Genomic DNA, 19694 nt, shown 5'->3' with positions numbered 1-19694 from the left:
AAGAGTGTCACCCAATTTCTGCTTTCCATATAGCATCTGACCCAATTTTTCATAAAAGGACCAAGCACATTAAGGTTGATTGTCATTTTCTTCGAATAAGATACTTAATGGAGATATATCTACAACATTCGTTAAGTCTGGAGACCAGTTAGTTGATATGTTTATAAAATCCTTGTGTCGAAAGATGTTAGAGTTTATTTGTTCCAAGCTGAGCTTATATAATATATATCCTCCAACTTGAGGGGGAGTTTTGGAAGAGCTTAGGGTTAAAAGAATATATTTGTTACAGGGGTATTTTGGTATTTGTAATGAATTTTACAATATATATACACATTAGCCTCCTCTTCCTCTATTTTCTTCCGATGCAAACCCTATAACAGAAAGTAAGCAAAAAGCAAAGCATCCTCATGTGGTGGCTTTGTGGAAGGGGAATAGATGCAACTCTTTCCTAAACGACATATCCTTTAATGTGGGTAATGGGTTTTAATGTTCTTATCAAAAGAATTTTTTTTTTTTTTTTTCTGTAAGTAATAATTTTTTTTTTATAAGAAAATTTTATAAAAAGCGTAAGGCGCCCCTAAGTACACTGGGAGTATACACAGGAACAACCAAAGCCAACCTACAAAAAGAAAAACCAAACAAACCCACAAGGAACAACCCTAAAACCCAAAGAAGTCTCCAACAAACACCCAAACCAACCCCACAAGCACCCCAACCCAACAAAACCCTCAAAACCCACAAGAAAACCCGATCAACCCACCCAGCCCTACACCATGTGCGCCTTGCCTTTCCTGCGTCGGGAGGAAGCACAAGAATCCCCATAGTTGATGGAGCTTGCCAAATTCGAAACTTCCCTCCTACCCTTGGACTTTGGGCGCGCTGCCTTAACTCCCCGATGGAAGTTCTCTTCAATGGCATCCAAAATCGCCAAGGACAGGTCCAAACCCTCATCACTTTCCAACTCCCAATCTACAGCCCAATCGGGAGGAAAGACACCCAAAGGGAGAGGGAAATCGTCATCCTCCCCATCCCATAACTCATCGCCCTGCTCCTGAGCAACCACCTCCCTTGACGGACCAAAACCCACTGGCCACTTTTGAGATTGGGTCAAACTATCCTCTCCCTTAATGGAGATAAAAGAACTCGAAGCCGCCGCACCTTCTTTAACAATCGGAATCGACGCAGGGCATGGATTGAGAAACCCCCGCCGAAGAAAACCCCTCTACTGCGCGGGAGAACTACCCTTATCCTTCATGGACACTGCCAGAACAGCAGAATCCTGCACTAGAAGCGCAAGAGCCACTGTCTCGACTAGCTCTCTAGCAGGAGGAACCCGAGAAATAGCCCTAGGCACTATAGCACCTGGCCTTAAAGCTTCCAAAGCATCGGCAACGGATAAACTGTCCAAATGCATTTTTCTGGCTTCCCTAGCCTTCCGAAAGTACTTCTGAAACGGCTTAGAATCCAACAGCACAGGAGGAGAAGATAAACGCAACCTCTTCCCCAACTCAACCGCCCCTGAAAAAGAAGGAACCGGAGGTGTCCCATCATATCTGGTAGGAGCTACCAGGGGCGCTAAAGAGAAACCCAAAACTACCGGAGAGATCCCCTCCAATCTGGAAGAAGCTACAGGGGGAAAAGAAAACCCAGCCACCGGCGACGCTGATCCTGAAGACGCAGACCCCAAAGTCATAGAATCCTCAGAAGAGAACGAAGACTTCTTCGAGACAACCTCCGGGGCAGAAACCACCGAAGGAATGGAAGAGGAATGCTCAACAAACGCCGGAAAAGTAGCAGTCGAAACGCCTACCGCTTCCTGTGCCGGACAACCCAAATCTGGAGCCGAGACTCGCCCCGAAACCGACTCAGGAGCCGATACAGCAGCCCTCTTGGCAAAGGGCTTAAGCACCTTAGTCCCATCCCGAAACCGGGACCCTTTAATAGCAGCCTTACACCTCTTAAGCATCCGGCCCGCCACAAAACCCAACCTGTGTTTAAGCCCAACAGAGGACTTAAAGCCCATTCTCTTCAAAGACCCACAAGCCCAAATCAAAGCACTAGATAGACGCCCAAGGATCTCTAGAATCTGCCCGAACACTCCAGATACGCTTTCCCTTTGCAGTGAAGTGTCACCCTCAACAACGGCTACCCCAGACACGCAAGCCGAACAACTGACGCAAACTCTGGAACTAAGACGCTCATCAACACGAAGGTCCTTACCCAGGGGATCAGGCGCTTGCTTCTCCATGGCGGAGCAATCCACTGGCGGCTACTTCTTCAAATCACACCATCCCGCCACTAACCTAACATCAACGACCTTTGCCGCATCCCATGAACCCGACTTATGACCCGGCGACCGGCAACCCAAGGCAGAGTCGGTTGCTCCCGAGCGCACCACCTCCGCGAACAACAGAGGGCCAGTTCCCTTTCCTAGCTTAACACCCGTCGGAAAACCACCAGAAAACGGAGACCCTTCTGTGGCTCCAAGAGAATCCAGACCTATGCTCAACTTTGCCCCTTCTACTTTCCCAACCTTCTTGTCTGACGCAGACAAACCAAGCCCGCAACCCACAGAGAGAGAAACAGAAACCGTTCTCAACTCACCGGAAAACTTACGCCAACCCCATCCACCGCGCCCCTCAGGGATCAGAAAGAGCCCTCTCCGACCACCCAACCCATAGGCTGCCGCCTCTAAGAACCGGCCAGCTTTATTTTCACCTCTACGGGCAATCAGAAGTTTAGACCCTTCCCTAAAGGATTTGACGAAGTCATGATCACCAGAGAAACCCAAGAGAGTCTCAAACGTCGACGCAAGCCAATCTGAACACTGAGTGCTCAAGACGATTGCCCCAACGAAGCTTTTTCTCTTCTCCTCCACCCGCACCATCGAAGCCCCCTCCGAAACCGAGAGAGAAAAGGACTTCGACTCCACCGAAAAAATTCCTTTCCATCGCAGAAATACCCGAACTTATAAGACCAACCCAGAGAAAGAAAGCATAATGACAGGCGAGGAAGGCCACCCAGACGCAAAGCCCACCGGCATACACCCCAGCACGAAACTCCCACGAACAGCCCCTCAACAACACCAGCCAAAAACCAACACCAAGCGAGTTCGGAAAAGGAGAAACCAGAGAAAACCAGTTTTACGCACTCTTTTGGTCAAGCGAAAGGATTAAACACAATCCAAAAGATGACAAGTTGAGTGGAATAGAAGAACGAAAAGCATGATGATGCCAAAAGCTCAGTTACAAAATTTTGTGGAGGGTCATTCGATAGACTTATGACAGGTCTTCACAGTAGCTTAATTTGTCTTGCTCTATTACTGGTTGGTCAAATGGATAGCTTTAAGTCTTGTGTTAAGGAAGCAATAGACAAAATGATGACCAAACTAGCTATAAATATATGGTTCGAGCATTTTGACAAAACATGATTCATGCAGTTGATTGCAAACAGAAAGAAGCAAAATGAGAAGCAAGGAATATCATTATTTGTCACAACCACTTCTAGCATGCCCTTAGCTATCAAAGAGAAAAGAAAATAAATTTAAGCAGAAACCAAAAACTTAGAAGCTATTGTAAGTAATAATTTTATTGCAAAGAAAAATTGGCACAACCCTTGTACACGAAATATATACAAGAGAGACAACCACACTAAAGGTGTCCAAAATCTAAAAAGATTACAAGGTTTAAAAGATTCGAAAAGGAGGAAGAATGAACATAGACTATAGCCCAATCTAAAAAGTGAGTCAATGAATTTTAGTATTTTAATAAAAATCTGCTGCTTGCCTCAAAGCCTTCCTCTAAGTGAGCTTTAGAAGATCCACGACTTACCTAGGAAGCCATATTTAGAGTATGATGGCTATTATAAGTACATAGATGAAGATAAGAGTTGAATATAATAGATCTACCTTACCAAATAAAAATAAAATGAAATAAAGTAGCTTACTATACTTATTTTGAGTTCTCTTTTAACGGTTGTATGGTTTTTCAAGTGAGATGTCTATACTTGATTCGATATACAGAACTGCACATTCTTTATCCATGTGCAAAATCAAGTTTTTGAGATCCTGTCATACAATGCCATCAAGAAAACTATTGCAGTAGGATAATGGTTTATCTCACCACCCTCTTCAACCAGCATATAGGCTATTGTATCAAATAACTATCTACAGACAAGAAGTTAATTCTGATTCTCAGTGGAACCAAAGCATGTTTGACTCATGAAAATGTAAACAAAAACACCAAAGTAAAGAAGAAGCATGAAGACAAAAAAGAGGTAATACCTCTACAATTCTTCCTTTGGGAAGGCCACCACCTAAGGCAAAGTCTAACGTCATACAGCCACTGGGAAATGTTTCACTGCAATACACAAAAAATGTTACAAAATCTACGCTCTAGTCAAAATGCCACAAGTGGGCCTGGTGAATGCCCCATGATGCTGCTTAAGAGGGGTTAGAAAATTTTATTTTTATGACAGAGAACACATACACCAAAGCACCACCAGCACTGCCTAATCTCGTAACACTTCCTTTTCCGAATGAGTTATTGATATCGTTCATTGCTGCTTCCAGTGCTTTTTGCTGAAGAAGAAGTAACAATATTAGATCTAATCTACTGTAACTTGGTCAACCATAAGACCGTTTAGCATCCTATAAATAATGCAAGGGTCATGGTCCAACTCCTCAACTACATTTGTAAAAGCAAATAGCATGGATAGAAACTTAAATGAGAACATGTTAAAGAATTAATTAAATGATTAAATATACAATTTCCTATCAACTTAAGCTTTTGGGGATAAGTTGTGATTTAACACGGTATCTCTACGCTTTCTAATAAGATTGAATTACTTATGAAGACAACATGGTATCAAAACAGAGGTCTTAAATTTGAACCCTGACTCTACAATTTTTTAATCATATTGTTAAATATTCCACGTGTTGGGCCTCACTTATTAAGTAGAAGTTTGAGCCCACATTTGAATGAAAATGTTAAAGTATTAACTAAATGATTAAATATATTATTTTCTATCGACTTAAACTTTTGGAATAAGCGGTGATTTAACAGAACACATCCGATCATAAAACATAAACCAAAATAAATAAATATATAAATAAATTCAAAATCCCTAAAAGTAGAGCATAAGAATCTCAAATATGGGCCATAAACTTTATTTCATAGACAAGAGTATGAACGTTGAATGCAGGTACTTCCGCAAGTGTTGGATTCATTTGTTCTCAAAAGGTTTCCCACTATTTTCAAGAGTCTACTAGCCAAGCCCTTATTGTAATGTCGTGTCAGTACTGATAAAGCAAGGCGAAGTGAAGGGTGCAAGTAGCATTGTGAATTTGTAACGGTATTTGCATAGAGGACCTCGACAGTTCCCCCATAATGCATGCTTCAGAGCATAAGAATCTCAAATGTGGGCCATAAACTTTATTACATAGACTAGAGTATGGACGTTGAATGCAAGTACTTCCGCAAGTGTTGGATTCATTTGTTCTCAAAAGGCTTCCCACCATTTTCAAGTGTCTACTAGCCAAGCCCTTATTGTAATGTCGTGTCACTACTGATAAAGCAAGGCAAAGTGAAGGGGTGCAAGTAGCATTGTGAATTTGTAACGGTATGTGCATAGAGGGCCTCAACAGTTCCCCCATAATGCATGCTCCAGTGCCTACTCATGTAACCAATATTATATCCATCTACTACTTACAAGCATGCCAAGGACCAATATCCCTTCTAGCAAATAGTCTGTCCTGAGTCAGTCCTCAAATAGTCTGCAACAATCAGATCATTATGAATGGTTCACAAACACCAATTTTGGACAGACCAGAATATGAACAATACATCCAAGTGTTGAGCACTAGCATAAAAAGGAAAAAAAAATGCAATCTAATAATATAGAGTTTTACTCTTGTACTAATACCAGTCTTGAACGTCAGAAGAATCAAGATTCAGGCACTTAGGGATAGTTTTTTTTTTTTTTTTGATAAGTAAAAAATATCATTAAAAAGCGCAAAGAGCGATCAAGTACACGGGAAGTATACAAGAAAGGCATCTAAGTGGAAATAGAAAACAGTACAAGGAAATCATTAAAGCTAAACGATAAGGGTGCAAGGAACGCAGCCGACCAAGAGTACAAAGAATGAAAGAAAAAGGAAATGAGATCCTCAGTAGTTCTTTCTTTGTCCTCAAACTGCCTATCATTGCGTTCCCTCCATAAGCACCACATAAGGCAACAAGGGACCATCTTCCACACGACTGCACTCCGGGAGCGGCCACCCGTCCACCAACAAGCGAATAAACCTACCACCCGAAGAGGCATAACCCAAGACAAACTGAAGCGACTAAAGATGGCGTTCCACAAAGCGCGAGCAACCTCACAATGGAGAAGAAGATGATCCACTGACTCCCCATTCATTTTGCACATGCAACATCTATCAATCACTATGACCCGCTTCTTCCTGAGATTGTCCAAAGTAAGGATCTTCCCATGCGCTGCCGTCCAAGCAAAGAAAGCCACTTTCAAAGGAACCTTGGTCCGCCAAATACTTTTCCAAGGAAAATGAATAGCCTCTTTGCAAGCAAGAGTCTTATAGAAAGATCTAACATCAAATTTCCCTTAGTGAGAAGGAGACCACCAAAGCTTATCCTCCCCCTCGTAGTTCACTCTGGAAGAGTACAACAAAGAGAAAAAAGAGGCCAGAACATCCACCTCCCAGTCATGGGCCGCTCGGAAAAAGCTAACATCCCACTGATAAGACCCACTCACCACAACCAAATGATCTGCTACAAGAGCATCCTTGTCACGTGCAATATCATACAAAACTGGGAAAGCTTCCTTGAGAGGCACCTCACCACACCACACATCATCCCAAAAGCGGATCCTAGATCCATTTCCCAACATGAGTCTGATATGGTTGCGAAACGAACTCCATCCCTTCCTTATATTCTTCCAAAGCCCCACTCCGTGAGACCCAGGGGGGTCTAAAGAACACCAACCATCCCGAGTAGGTCCAAACTTTGCATCCACAACTAATTTCCACCAAGCCTCTCTCTCATGGATATAGCGCCACAGCCACTTCCCTAAAAGAGCCTTATTGAAGAGCCTCAAATTCCTGATGCCCAAGCCACCACTTGAAATAGGGGAACAAACCTTGGGCCAATTAACCAGATGAAATTTAAACTAGAACACGGAAAGTAAAGCATGCAAGGACTACGTCATTATAGAAACTACCTTCCATGTTATGGGAGGATAAGATGTGAAGAAGATCATTTATCATATGGGCCATTGGGGACATGCACAAACCAGTAACCAGAAAATCAATTCAATACATTATCTTACAATATCATAAATCTCACAAGACAATTGGATGTGATACAGTTGAATAATGAGCTGGATAAAATATTGATTCAAAATAAGTCATTGGACATAAACAGAAGATTGAAGTAGGGGTTTACTCACTCACACACAAAGGCACACACCACACAGATGCATGCCTGCGGACACAATGGAGGACATAACCACATGTCTCTGCTGTATTACTGAAATGGAGCATAAAAGAAATTTAATTTGCACAAGAATGCAAAACGAAAGTGGTAAAAATTGCAACTTTTCACCTCCAAATCAAACCAAAAGCCGTTAAGTCTCTCAGTAGTGCATTTTAGGAGGCATAAATAGTAAGGTTAGGGAAAAACAAAAAATGGGTCCGAGTAAATCAAAAGCTTCGATAGAAGAAAACCCACATGCGTGCATGATATGAAGGAGATATAATTGCAAAGCGGAGGTGACGAAGAAGAAAAGGAAAGAGGAGCAGACCCGGTCGAGGAAGCGGGGGTCGAAATCGGCGGAGTGAGCGCCATTTACTTTGCCTTCGAACTCGCTACGAATTCTGACTTGCTTAAGCTTGGAGGCTGGGGTTAGGATGCGTGTAGGCCAACATTTTAAGCTCCTCTGAGGACAAGGAAAGAAGAAGCGTGACGATGATGATGGCCAAGGGCATGCTTTTGAAGAGAGGGTGTTGGCTTTTAGATTTTGAGGGAACATCAAATCCATTATCCTCTCCGCAGCTCTGTTGCTGTTGCTGGCTACGACTTCAACTCTATGCTGCTCCTGCGGATATACCCTCTCCTGTAGTCTGTTGCATATGAAGATTTTCATTTTTCTTTTTCTTTTTCTTTTTTTCTTTTTTTTTTCTCTTTTTTTTTGGGGGGGGGTGGGGACATGGATTGGGTTTTTTTCGGTCTTTTCTTAAACCCAAACCCTCGTTCTAGAATTTTCTTTCTTTCTTTTATTTTACTTATTTGGGTTTAAATATGCTTTAAACTCTCAATTGAGTAACAATCATTTCTTATAAAGCTCTACTAACTAACCGTTGTGATATTTAGGTACATTAAACTACCAATTCAGTCCAATGAAATGAGGGTGTAGTATATAGGACTCCCATTTTGAGCTTAAAGGTCCTCTATTTTCATCACTCCGTTTGCAATTTATTTCAATTGTATTCATGTTGAATAATAAAATATGAAAATTTAAATCCAAAATTTGACTTTTGTAAGTAGGGGGGAAACCGCCCCTAGCTACTAGGGGGGAACTTAGGGGCCCGAGCCACCCAAAATTTAAAAAATTCCATAAAATTTTGAAATTTATTTTTAAAATTTTAAGTATTTTTTTATGAAATGGACCATCCAAAATCAATTTTTACCCTAGTTTTATCCCCTTTCCTAAAATTATAGTTCTGCCCCTAATTGTAGGCCATATATAATGTAATATTAATGTAATTTGTCTTTTACTTTTCTTTCGGTTACATGGTGTGGACTATAATGACTAAGTAATGCTACATATAACCCCAATGTCTCCCTTGTGTCCCCCCAAAATTGATGTGGCTCTTAAAATCACCATTAGATAAAAATTCAATAGTGATCTATAATAAATTTAATGGTGATTTTAAGAACCACATTAATTTTGAAGGGGAACATAAGGGTGATATGTAGCATTACTCGGACTATAATTGGCATATATGTTCATCATTTAGATATGAATAATTCTATAATGAGGATTAGAGTCCTCTCAAATGTCATGTGACTTTTAAAATCACAATTAAATTTAAGATGATCATTATTGAATTTTGATCCAATAATAATTTTAAAGCCACATGACACTTGTAAGGACACAATGAGGACTTCTATAGCATTACTCTTGAGATAGTGTCATCATTCTATTGAAAAGAAAATGCACATCCCCCCCCCCCCCCCCCCCCCCCTTTTTCCAAGTAAGAAGGAGGCATAGCAACAGCCCTTGTTTCCAAAGAGTTACGTCTTAAATCTTGTTGAGAAATATTCTCAATAGTTAGTAGATTGGCTTATTTAATTCATGCAAGCCCATCTACATGTATAAATCCTAAAAAATGGCCAACTACATTAATAGTTTCAACTAGGACTCATCAAGAAACAAAAGCACTCAGCCAGGAATAATCCATGAGAAGCCGAGAGTATCTCAAAGGCATCAAATCCCAAGAAACCCGGACTGTACAAATCCCGGGTATCCCAAGATAATCCCTCGGAATTAGGGAGTTAGTTCCCATATTATTATGTGTAAATGGTTCAAGTCCCACCTATAAATATGTGCACACCACCAGGTATTCTTCAGATAAATTATTGATTATAAAGGCTTGATATAAATTCTCCCAAAGATTGACTTAAGCATCGGAGTGGGAGAAACTGGCACCCCCAGCAAACTCCTTTACTAACATTTATTGTTTTACAAGAGTGATAGAAGGACTTTCCAAAAGCTTGTGCCACCGTACCAGAAACTATCTTAACAGTTTGGCGCCATCTGTGAGAACGATTTTCATTTATTTCTCATAAATATATCGGTGATGGTGCGCACAAGATCCACAGATCTCGAGAAGGCAAACCATCCACCCAAGACGGGAGGACCATCGAACAACTAACAAATGGCCACCCTAGAGGCTCGGATCGCTCAAATGTCCAGAGATATGGAAGCCCTTACTGATCAAAATACGCGATTACTAGCGCAAATCTCGAAAGAATCGAACATAAATGAAGGAGGAGGAGATGAAAGCAATGGTCAAAGCAATGGCCATCAAGATGGAGATACGAATCCCGAGGGTAGAGGGCCTTTCGGGGACAACCAACTCGGGGACAATTCTCACGATGATGGACATGGAAGGAATCCTCGCCAGTGGAAGAAGAAAAGATTGAGAGAAGTGGTGGCCTCCTTGGATGAGAAATACAATCGCCTTCAACAGAAGGTCTATCAAAAAGAAAAAGGCAGAACTTCTTTAGTAGAAAATAGTTTGCTGCACTGTACAGCTTCACCCTTCACCAATCAAATAGCTGCAGTTCTTCTTCCCGAGAAGTTCAAGGTCCCAAGTATTGTAACCTTTACTAGGATTGAAGATCCAATTGAGCATTTGGATAATTACCAAGCTCATTTGGATCTCCACGGAACCCCGACAGAGGTAGCCTGTTGAGCCTTTCCTCTTAACTTGTCCAGAAATGCCCGAGATTGGTTAATGAAACTCCCCCCGAAGTCAATCGACAGCTTTGACACTTCGAGAAGAAAGTTTCTGGTCCAATTTATGGTGGGACGCACATGCAAAAAGCCTTTGGGTCATCTAATGCCGTTGCGCCACCAGGATGACGAATCCTTAAAGGATTTCGTCATGCGATTTAATCAGGCAAAATTGTTTGCGGAGAGCCCTATGGACGAAATGGTATATGTTGCTCTATACCAAGGCATACGAGTTGATGGGCCCCTGATGGCCTAACTTGCCCATCGTCAACCTGAGACCCTGCTGGAGTTTATGGACAAAGTGGAGGAATTCATAAACCAGGAAGAAACACTCCCAGCCATTCTCGGCTCCGGGCAGATCCAAGTCTCGGATCCCGAAAATCCCGAGAGGAAGAAGAAGAAGAAGAAGAAAAACCCGCAAGGGGAGCAAACAACCGAGACAAAACCACGTAAGAAGTTTAAGGATTACAACTTCACACCCCTCAACACGTCGATTCATGAGGTCCTAATGGAGGTGAGGAAAGATCCCAACTACATCCGCCTTCCCAGGATCACAGGGAACCCACCAAACAAGAATAAGGACAAATATTGCGCTTTTCATGAAGCGAATGGGCACAATACTGAAGACTGTATAGCCTTGAGGGTCATGATAGAGACATTTATTGGGAACGGAAAGCTTGTACGTTTCCTTTCCTTGCAAAGCACCGAGCCCAACCTAGACAAAAACGAGACCAACAACCTCAGGATGATCCGCCTCAGGACAATAAGCGCAGGGCTCCATCCCCTCGAAATTATAGGCATCAAGAAGATAGGCCTCGGGAGCATGACAGAAGAAGAGAGGAGCCACGAAGGGAATGAAGCAGGAGTAGAAGCGTTAGGCAACCAGAACCCCGAAATCAACATGTCATAGCTAAGATTCGAACAATATCTAGGGGGTTTGCATGAGGTGGAAAGTCTAGCTCAAACAGGAAAGCAGACGCTAGATGGACGAAGAATTGGGAGGTCCTTGCTGCTAACAGTAGGGATGGGCAAAACTCGCCCCGCCCCGCCCTGAATAAGCCAATTTTTAGGCTTAAAATTGTAGGTACGGGACTCAATTTGGACTACTCATGCGGGGCGGGGCGCGGGTTTTACTTTTTAAAAATCTCGGATACCCACCCTACCTCGCCCAAAGCAAAAAAAAAAAAAAAAACCTAAAAAATACCCTAAACTACCCCTCCTAAAAAACCCTAAACTCATGAATCCCTTACCCCTCCCTCCCTCCAATCTACACCGCTCAACCTAAATAACCCTAAAAACCCTAAACTCTTGAATCTGTTGCGCTGCTCAGCCTCGGAGTCATGCCCTCTCGAAGGATTGCACTAGTCGCCACTCGCCAGATCTTCGTTGATGCGTGTTGACGAAGAGCAGCTGAGATCGGAGAACGATAGTCTCCGAAACGAAGGAAATGGGGTAATGTTATTTTAGAACTCTGACCTCGATGGCCAATGCCGACTGAAGTTGCCAAGAATTGTCTAGGCTTCGGCTGAGCAGCAGTTTGCGGTGAACGGTCTCCATGGCTTCGAAGGAGAGAAAGTGAGTTTCTTCAACTGCTCTAATTTGCTTCGTTTGTAAGTTTCTTCACAAGTCATGCACAAATTGCCCCTACCCCGCCCCGCACAACCAGCCCCCGTAGAAACCACCCCGCCCCCCCACCCCCCCGGCGACCCTGCTGCTACACTGTTCACAAGCTAGGCCACAGGTAGGATTTTTGGCACCTGGAGTGTGCGAGGGAGGGGGCCAAAATGGCAAAAATCTGCCCCGGTCCTCTCCGTGCTCAGCCTTAGTCAATAAACCTCCCAAATCACGGAAGAAGGAGACCCTGGTTGTGGGGTTTTCTGGTGAAGATTACGCGGGAGTGTCCCTTCCCCACACTGATGCCCTAGTCATCACGTTGACCATCACCAACCACAACATCCATCGTATATTGGTGGATAACGGAAGTTCGGCTCACATCCTGTGTTGGCCAGCCTTCATGTACATGGATATAAGCCGCGATAAAATTGTCCCGGCCAGATATCCCCTGATGGGGTTCGCAGGAGAGGAAGTCCAACCGGTCGACTCTATCAAACTCCTAGTAACAGCAGGAGAGCCTTCGAGACAAAAAACCATAATGGTTAAGTTCTTGTTGGTAGATCATCCCTCGGCTTGTAATGCGATCCTCGGAAGGGCGGCTCTCAACGAGCAAAAAGCCATTACCTCCACATCGCACTGAAAATAAAGTTCCCAACTGAGGAGGGGGTTGGGGAAGTCAAAGGAGACCAGTGGGTAGCACATGAATGCTACAATACCATGCTGAAAGATGTTCCTGGGAAAACAACTCCTAGGGTCAAAACAAGAAGAGATGAGAAGTAGCAATCACAGTCGGGAGAACCGGTCGAGGAAATAGAGGAATTTGAGATTGGAAGCTCGGAAAGAAAAATAAGAGTAGGATCTCAATTGCCTCCATCAATCAAAGAATCCTTGGCTGCATTCCTCCGACGTAATGAAGATATATTTGCCTGGAGCCATGAAGACATGCCAGGCATTGACCCCTCGGAGTTAGTTCATAGGTTGAATGTTGACCCGAGCCACCGATCAGTCAAACAAATAAGAAGAAGCTTTGCTCCCGAGAGGAATCAAGCGATATCAGAAGAAGTTGAGAAGCTCCTTCAGGGCGGGTTCATCCGAGAAGTAGATTATCCCAACTGGTTGGCAAATCTTGTGCTAGTGAAAAAAGCAAACGGCAAATAGAGGATGTGTGTCGACTTCACCAACCTAAACAAAGCATGTCCTAAGGATAGCTTTCCTCTTCTTTGGATGGATCTACTTGTCGATTCCCACCTCAGGACATGAGCTCTTTACTTTCATGGATGCTTTTTCAAGGTACAATCAGATTCACATGCACACAGTTGATCAGGAGAAAACTTCCTTTGTCACCGATCGGGGACTGTATTGCTATAAGATGATGCCTTTCGGTTTGAAAAATGCAGAGGCTACCTATCAAAAGGTAATGTGGTCGATTTGTGTACAAAAATATCAATAATAAAATTACCACTCGCAATAGTACGAATCCTTGTAGGATAGGGCTATGTTGAGGGTGTCGAACCTCAAGGACTGCGTAGGAATTGGTATCAAGTTTTTCAAGATTAAATATAACTTAATTTAAAATATGTTTGATTTGGTTTTGTTTATAACTAAGTTAAATGCATAAAACTAAAGACATAAAAATAAATATTAGAGTAATGAGATAAAGAATAGGGGATTGATTTCACCACTCACCGCATAATAATGGTCAATTATAAATTAACAAGGAAAATTCATGCTATGCATGATATAGGGCTTGTCTCACTCGAGTAGTCAAGAAATTACTTATAAAGAATAAATATAATTCATCTTCGGTTGGCACAAACCGTCCACCTAACCTCTAAGATGCGGTACGACCCGTCTTCCCTAGACATGGATTAGCTACGTCTTTAATAGGATACACACAATCAATTGAATAGTATAACCCATCTTCGGTTGGTACGAACTGTCTACTTAAATTACACTAAATTACACTAAACTTTCCTAGGTATAGTCTATCTAACCCTCTTGATCATATATCAATTAAAACCGTTGTATAACAATCATTTACATAATCACAAAAAATATGAAGGATTGAGTTCAATCAATATAAAAGACTTTCTAAGACAAGATAAGAAATTCATAATGATTGAATATAAATATTAAGATCAATTCTCACAGTTATACAACCATCATGCATATAGAAAATACCAAATTAAAATACAATTAAACCATTGTTACTTGGAAAGGGCTACATCAACACCCTATTAGGAATTTAGCTGCTCATCGTGGTGCTGGGATGGCCTCCTGCCATGTTTTTTTTTCTCCTCTTCAGCTTGTCAAGCCTCCAAGAAGAATTTTCTGTCTAAAGCTAAGCACAAGCACACCTTCTCTTGAAGCTTATGGGTCTATTTATAGAGACTCGGAGAGGCCTAGAAGCTCTTGGAATTCCAGTAAAATCGTCTCTTGAGTCTTCTTGTCCAAGTATGAGATTGAAACTTCAATCCAAGTAATAAAAGGATTCCAAATTCGTCCAGAATTGTAGTATTTTATTGCAGGATGATTTTGGCATAGTAAACGTCTGAATTAGGGAAAATATATTTCTGACATATTTGTTTCATTGTTTATTAGCTTTCCAACGCCACCAATTTCATTGCAATCTGATATTTGATCAAAAAGTTATGATTAAAATATTGAGACATATGCAGAATCCAAATTTGAACCCAATCCGATTTTGACTCTTAGTGGAGAAATTCCAATTTAATCCTTCACTTGATTTGATTAAACTTAACCACATCATACAAGTCTTCTATTATGATTGGTTAAGCTTACCAATATCTTCAAGGTCTTCTCAAAGTATGCTTTAAGCCCAAAATCAATGGAATTAATTGTATCTTTATTTAAAACCTGAAAACATTAGAACAACACAAAATCAAACAAATAACAATGCTAAGAAATTAACATATGCAAGTTAAGGGGCTTGAATGTGAAATATTCGAAGCTTATCATAAGGAATGTGGAAGATTATGTTGACGACATGCTGGTTAAAAGCATACACGCATCAAGCCACATAGAAGATCTTGAAGAAACCTTCAACAGGCTAAGGAGTTACAAGATGAAGTTGAACCCAACCAAATGCGCTTTTAGGGTGTCCTTGGGTAAATTCTTGGGATTCATGGTCTCACAAAGAGGAATAGAAGTCAATCCCGAGAAGGTTAGTGCCGTGCTGGACATGCAAGCTCCCTGGACAACAAAGCAACTGCAACAACTTACAGGGAGAATAACGGCCTTAAACCGCTTTATCTCCCGGTCAACCGACCAATGTTTGCCTTTCTTCAAGATCCTTAGAAAAACATTTTTCTGGAATGATGAGTGTAAAGAGGCTTTCAACCAGTTAAAAGAATATTTAACCAACCCACCACTGCTGAGTCGAGCAATTGAGGGAGAGATCCTCTACCTTTATTTGGCTACATCACCTCGGCTGTGAGATCAACACTAATCAGAGAAGAAGCTGGGACCCAGAAGTCAGTTTACTTTACTAGCGGGTCATTACATGGAGGTGAAGAAAGATACCTTCGAATAGAGAAGCTGGCATTTGCCTTGATTGTATTCGCTCAGATGTTGAGACCGTATTTTCAAGCACACGCCATCAAAGTCCTTACCGAGTATCCATGAAGAAAGTGTTAGAAAAACCTGACCTCTTGGGAAGGTTAGTCAACTGGGCGATCGAGCTCGGGGAATTCAACATTGAATTTCACCCGAGGACAGAAATCAAAGGGCAAACCTTGGCAGACTTTCTTGTGGAATTCTGTAATGTCCCAGAATGTGAAGAATTACCAAGAGGCGAAACCTGGATAGCCTACGTGGATGGATCATCACCCGCACAAGCAATGGGGTGGGCGTTGTTTTAATCAGCCTGGAAGGCGATGAGGTTACAATGGCAATAAAACTGGCTTTTGGGACTACCAACAATGTAGCTGAATATGAAGCGGTTCTGGCAGGACTCGGAATGGCCAAAGAACTAGGGATAAAAAATCTTGAGATCCGAAGCGACTCACAAGTTGTATTAGGCCACACACAAGGAGAGTTTGAAGCCCGATACAACAAAATGATAAAATATTTGGCCAAGGTGAAGAGCTTCCAAACTCAGTTGGACAAGATGGTGATCACTCAAATCCCGAGAAATGATAATACCCGATCCGATTCATTGGCCCGGCTAGGACCAGGGACATATCAAGAAATTGATGCCTCGAAACAGAATGTAAGAGTCCTAACCCAATTGTCAATAATTGGCACTGAGGAAGAAATGCAAATTGAAGATACGTATGGCGACCCCAGTTGGGCCATGGATATCATTTGATATTTAAAGAATGGAAAGCCACCCGAAGACAAGAAAGAGTACCGGAAAGTCAGAAAGCAATTGGCTCGCTTCACCATGGTCGGGAATACCTTATACCACAGAGGTTATACCTTGCCTCTCCTAAAATGCCTCTTGAAATCCGAGGTAGAGTACTTATTGAAGGAAATACATGAATGAGTCTGTGGTAGCCATTTGGGGGGTTGGATGTTAGCACACAAGGTAGTCAGGGCTAGATATTACTGGCCGACAATGAACCGGGACTCATCTGAGATGGTGAAACACTACGACAAGTGTCAGAGAGTTGCAAGAACCGACAAGAGCCCACCAAAAGAATTAAGTTCAATATCTTCACCCTGGCCCTTCACTCAATGGGGAGTCGATATTTTCGGGCCCATGCCCCTAGGAAAGGAAAATTGCCAATTTCTAGTAGTTGTTGTGGACTATTTCACCAAATGAGCAGAAGTGGAACCCCTGACAACCATTACGACTGGGACAATCAAAGTTTTCTTGTGGAAGTTAGTGGTTTGTCGATAGGGAGTACCTTATGCATTTGTCACCAACAACAGCAAACAATTCGATTACGATCCATTCCGAAAATGGTGTGCCGAGTTAAGAATTAGAAATTACTTTTCTCGTTGATACATCCCCAGGCGAACGGACAAGTGGAAGCAACCAACAAGATATTGATCAAGATTCTAAACAAAATGCTTCACGACAAAAAAAGAGCATGTGTGGAATTCATCCTGGAAGTACAGTGATCCTACCAAACCATTTCTAGAACCTTAACAGGTGAAACCCTATATTCTCAGGCGTTTGGAACAAAGGCAGTCATTCAAGCCGAGATTGGCTCTCCTAGTTTCTGAATCCAAAACTACAATCCCAGGCTTAACAACACAGGCATAAACTTGCATCTCGGCCTATTGCATGAAAAATGCGAAGAGGCAAGGATACGAATAGCCGCCTATCAAGAGAAGACCGTTCAGTTCTTCAACAAGAGAGTAAAGCCTAGATCTTTCGACCTAGGCAATTGGGTTTTAAGAAAGGTTACTCTGGCCACTAAAGATCCCACTGAGGGAAAATTAGGTCCAGTATGGGAAGGACCATACCGAGTTGTCGAATGTCACCGCATGGGCACTTATCACCTAGAATCCGCGAGCGGAAAGATGCTCCAGAGATCATGGAATGCCGAACATCTACGAAAGTATTATATGTAACCTAATCATGTATTCTACACTTCATTTTTTCAAGATAATATAGATTCAGATTCATGGAGCAAATGCTTGTCACTTATTACCGAGAGCGCAGTAAAGGGGTTATGTTTCCCGGGACAGGTTCCCATAAAGGCAAATCTTCTCCACTTAGCTTCGATACAAGCTAAGTGCAGAAATATAGGGGCTATGTTTCCTGGGACAAGTTCTAAAAAAGGCATCTTCTCCATTTAGCTTTGAGACAAGCTAAATGCAGAAGTAGAGGAGCTATGTTTCCTAGGACAGGTTCCCAAAAAGGCAAAATCTTCTCCACTTAGCTTTGATACAAGCTAAGTGCAAAAGCAAATGGGCTATGTTTCCGGGGATAGGTTCCCGAAAAGGCAAAATCTTCTCCACTTAGCTTCAATTCAAGCTAAGTGTAGAAGTAGAGGGGCTACGTTTCCCGGGCCTAGATCCCGAAAAGACAATCTTCTCCACCTAGCTTTGATAAAAGCTAAATACAGAAGTACATGGGCTATGTTTCCCGGAACAGGTTCCCCAAAAAGGCAAAATCTTCCACACTTAGCTTCAATACATGTAGGGGTATAAACGAGCTAAGCTACTCGTGAGCTTACTCAAGATCGGTTCGAATAAACTTGACTCGTGCTCGAATCGATTATTAAATGAGCTACTCGTGAACATGAAAATCAAACTCGATTATTAAACGATGCAAACTCGTATAAACTTGGCTCAACTTGACTAAAGCTCATGAACCCGCTCATATAAGGATCGACTCGTATATATATATATATATATATATATATATGAATAATATACTATGTGTATTATGTAAGCATAAATTAAATAACAAATAACAATAGTTGTTAGTCAATATATATTAATTAGTCATATGTATATAAAATAGTAAAAGTGAATAATATCAATAATTAATTGTTAGTCATATGATATAATGACAATCTAGATACTTAATCAAATTATTCATGTAATATAATAGGATTATAATTTATAGGACTATATGATCATATAATAATATAACATTGTACCATACTACCATATGACATATAAATATAAAATATGCAATCACTTTATTATATGTTATGAGTATTATCATTAAATATTTAATAATCATTACATACGGATTGTTAGATCATGTTAATATGTTAAATATACTATCGTATGATAATACTTAAATCATATGATCATATAATATTAGTATTATTAGTAGGTAGTTATGAATTATGATAAATTTAATAATTATGATTTATGACTCATAAATTTATAATGATCATACTTAATTACTTATTATAGATTCATAGATAATCTCATAAATCAAGTGATATGATATGATTCATAATTCATAATCATAAATATATATAATTATAGCTACATAGTGTCATATATGATATAGATACAAATTCATACTAATATAATGGTTTATGATCTGTTTGGCATTAGAAATGAAATTTTATTCCATCTGGGTTTTTTCTAAAACCCACCCACCCGCCCAAAAACCCGGATTTGACCCGAATTTTGTTTGAATTTTAAGCTGAAAATTTGAATACTGGCTGGGCCCCACGCGAAGTCAAACTGTCTCCCAAAAAGCGCGTGGGTCCCACATATAAATAATAAAATAATACAAATTTAAATAAAATAAAAATAAAAATAATTAATTAAAAACACAAGGGGTGGCTGCCGGTTGGCAGCCACCCCTTGGGGGTGGCCGCGCGGTCACCCCCGAACAGTGGGGGTGGCCGCGCGGTCACCCCCGAACAGCGGCACCGCGCCAGCGGGGGTGGCCGCGCGGTCACCCCCGAACAGCGGGGGTGGCCGCGCGGCCTCCCCCGACCAGCGGGGGTGTCCGCGCGGTCACCCCCGACCAGCGGGGGTGGCCGCGCGGCCTCCCCCGGCCACTGGGGGTGGCGCGCGGCCACCCCTGCATCAATTTTTTTTTTTTAATTTTTTTTTAATTTTTTTTTTAAAAAAATTATTTATTTATTTTTTAATTAAAT

The 19694-nt window shown here is 41.6% G+C and overlaps 1 protein-coding gene across 3 annotated transcripts in view; it reads right to left on the bottom strand.

Moving 5' to 3' along the window:
* Positions 1–8155, bottom strand: part of LOC133875200 (DNA repair protein recA homolog 1, chloroplastic) — a 42908-nt gene extending 34753 nt beyond the window's left edge. The window contains exons 1-4 of one of the 3 annotated variants that reach the window (XM_062313241.1): positions 7816–7955; positions 5710–5773; positions 4488–4579; positions 4283–4358 (exon numbers count right to left, since the gene is read on the bottom strand). In XM_062313241.1, coding sequence (XP_062169225.1) covers positions 4283–4358; positions 4488–4579; positions 5710–5715 — 174 coding nt within the window. In that variant the 5' untranslated portion in view covers positions 5716–5773; positions 7816–7955. Of the gene's footprint in view, positions 1–4282; positions 4359–4487; positions 4580–5709; positions 5774–7815 lie in introns of all 3 variants that reach the window. The other 2 variants (XM_062313240.1, XM_062313238.1) reach the window with 2 other exon arrangements.
* Between the last annotated feature and the right edge of the window lie 11539 nt (positions 8156–19694).

This window comes from Alnus glutinosa, chromosome 8 (genome assembly GCF_958979055.1).
Source record: "Alnus glutinosa chromosome 8, dhAlnGlut1.1, whole genome shotgun sequence".
Taxonomy (NCBI): Eukaryota; Viridiplantae; Streptophyta; class Magnoliopsida; order Fagales; family Betulaceae; genus Alnus; species Alnus glutinosa.
Note: the sequence above shows the minus strand (reverse complement) of the source record. Positions and strands in the feature narration are given on the sequence as shown.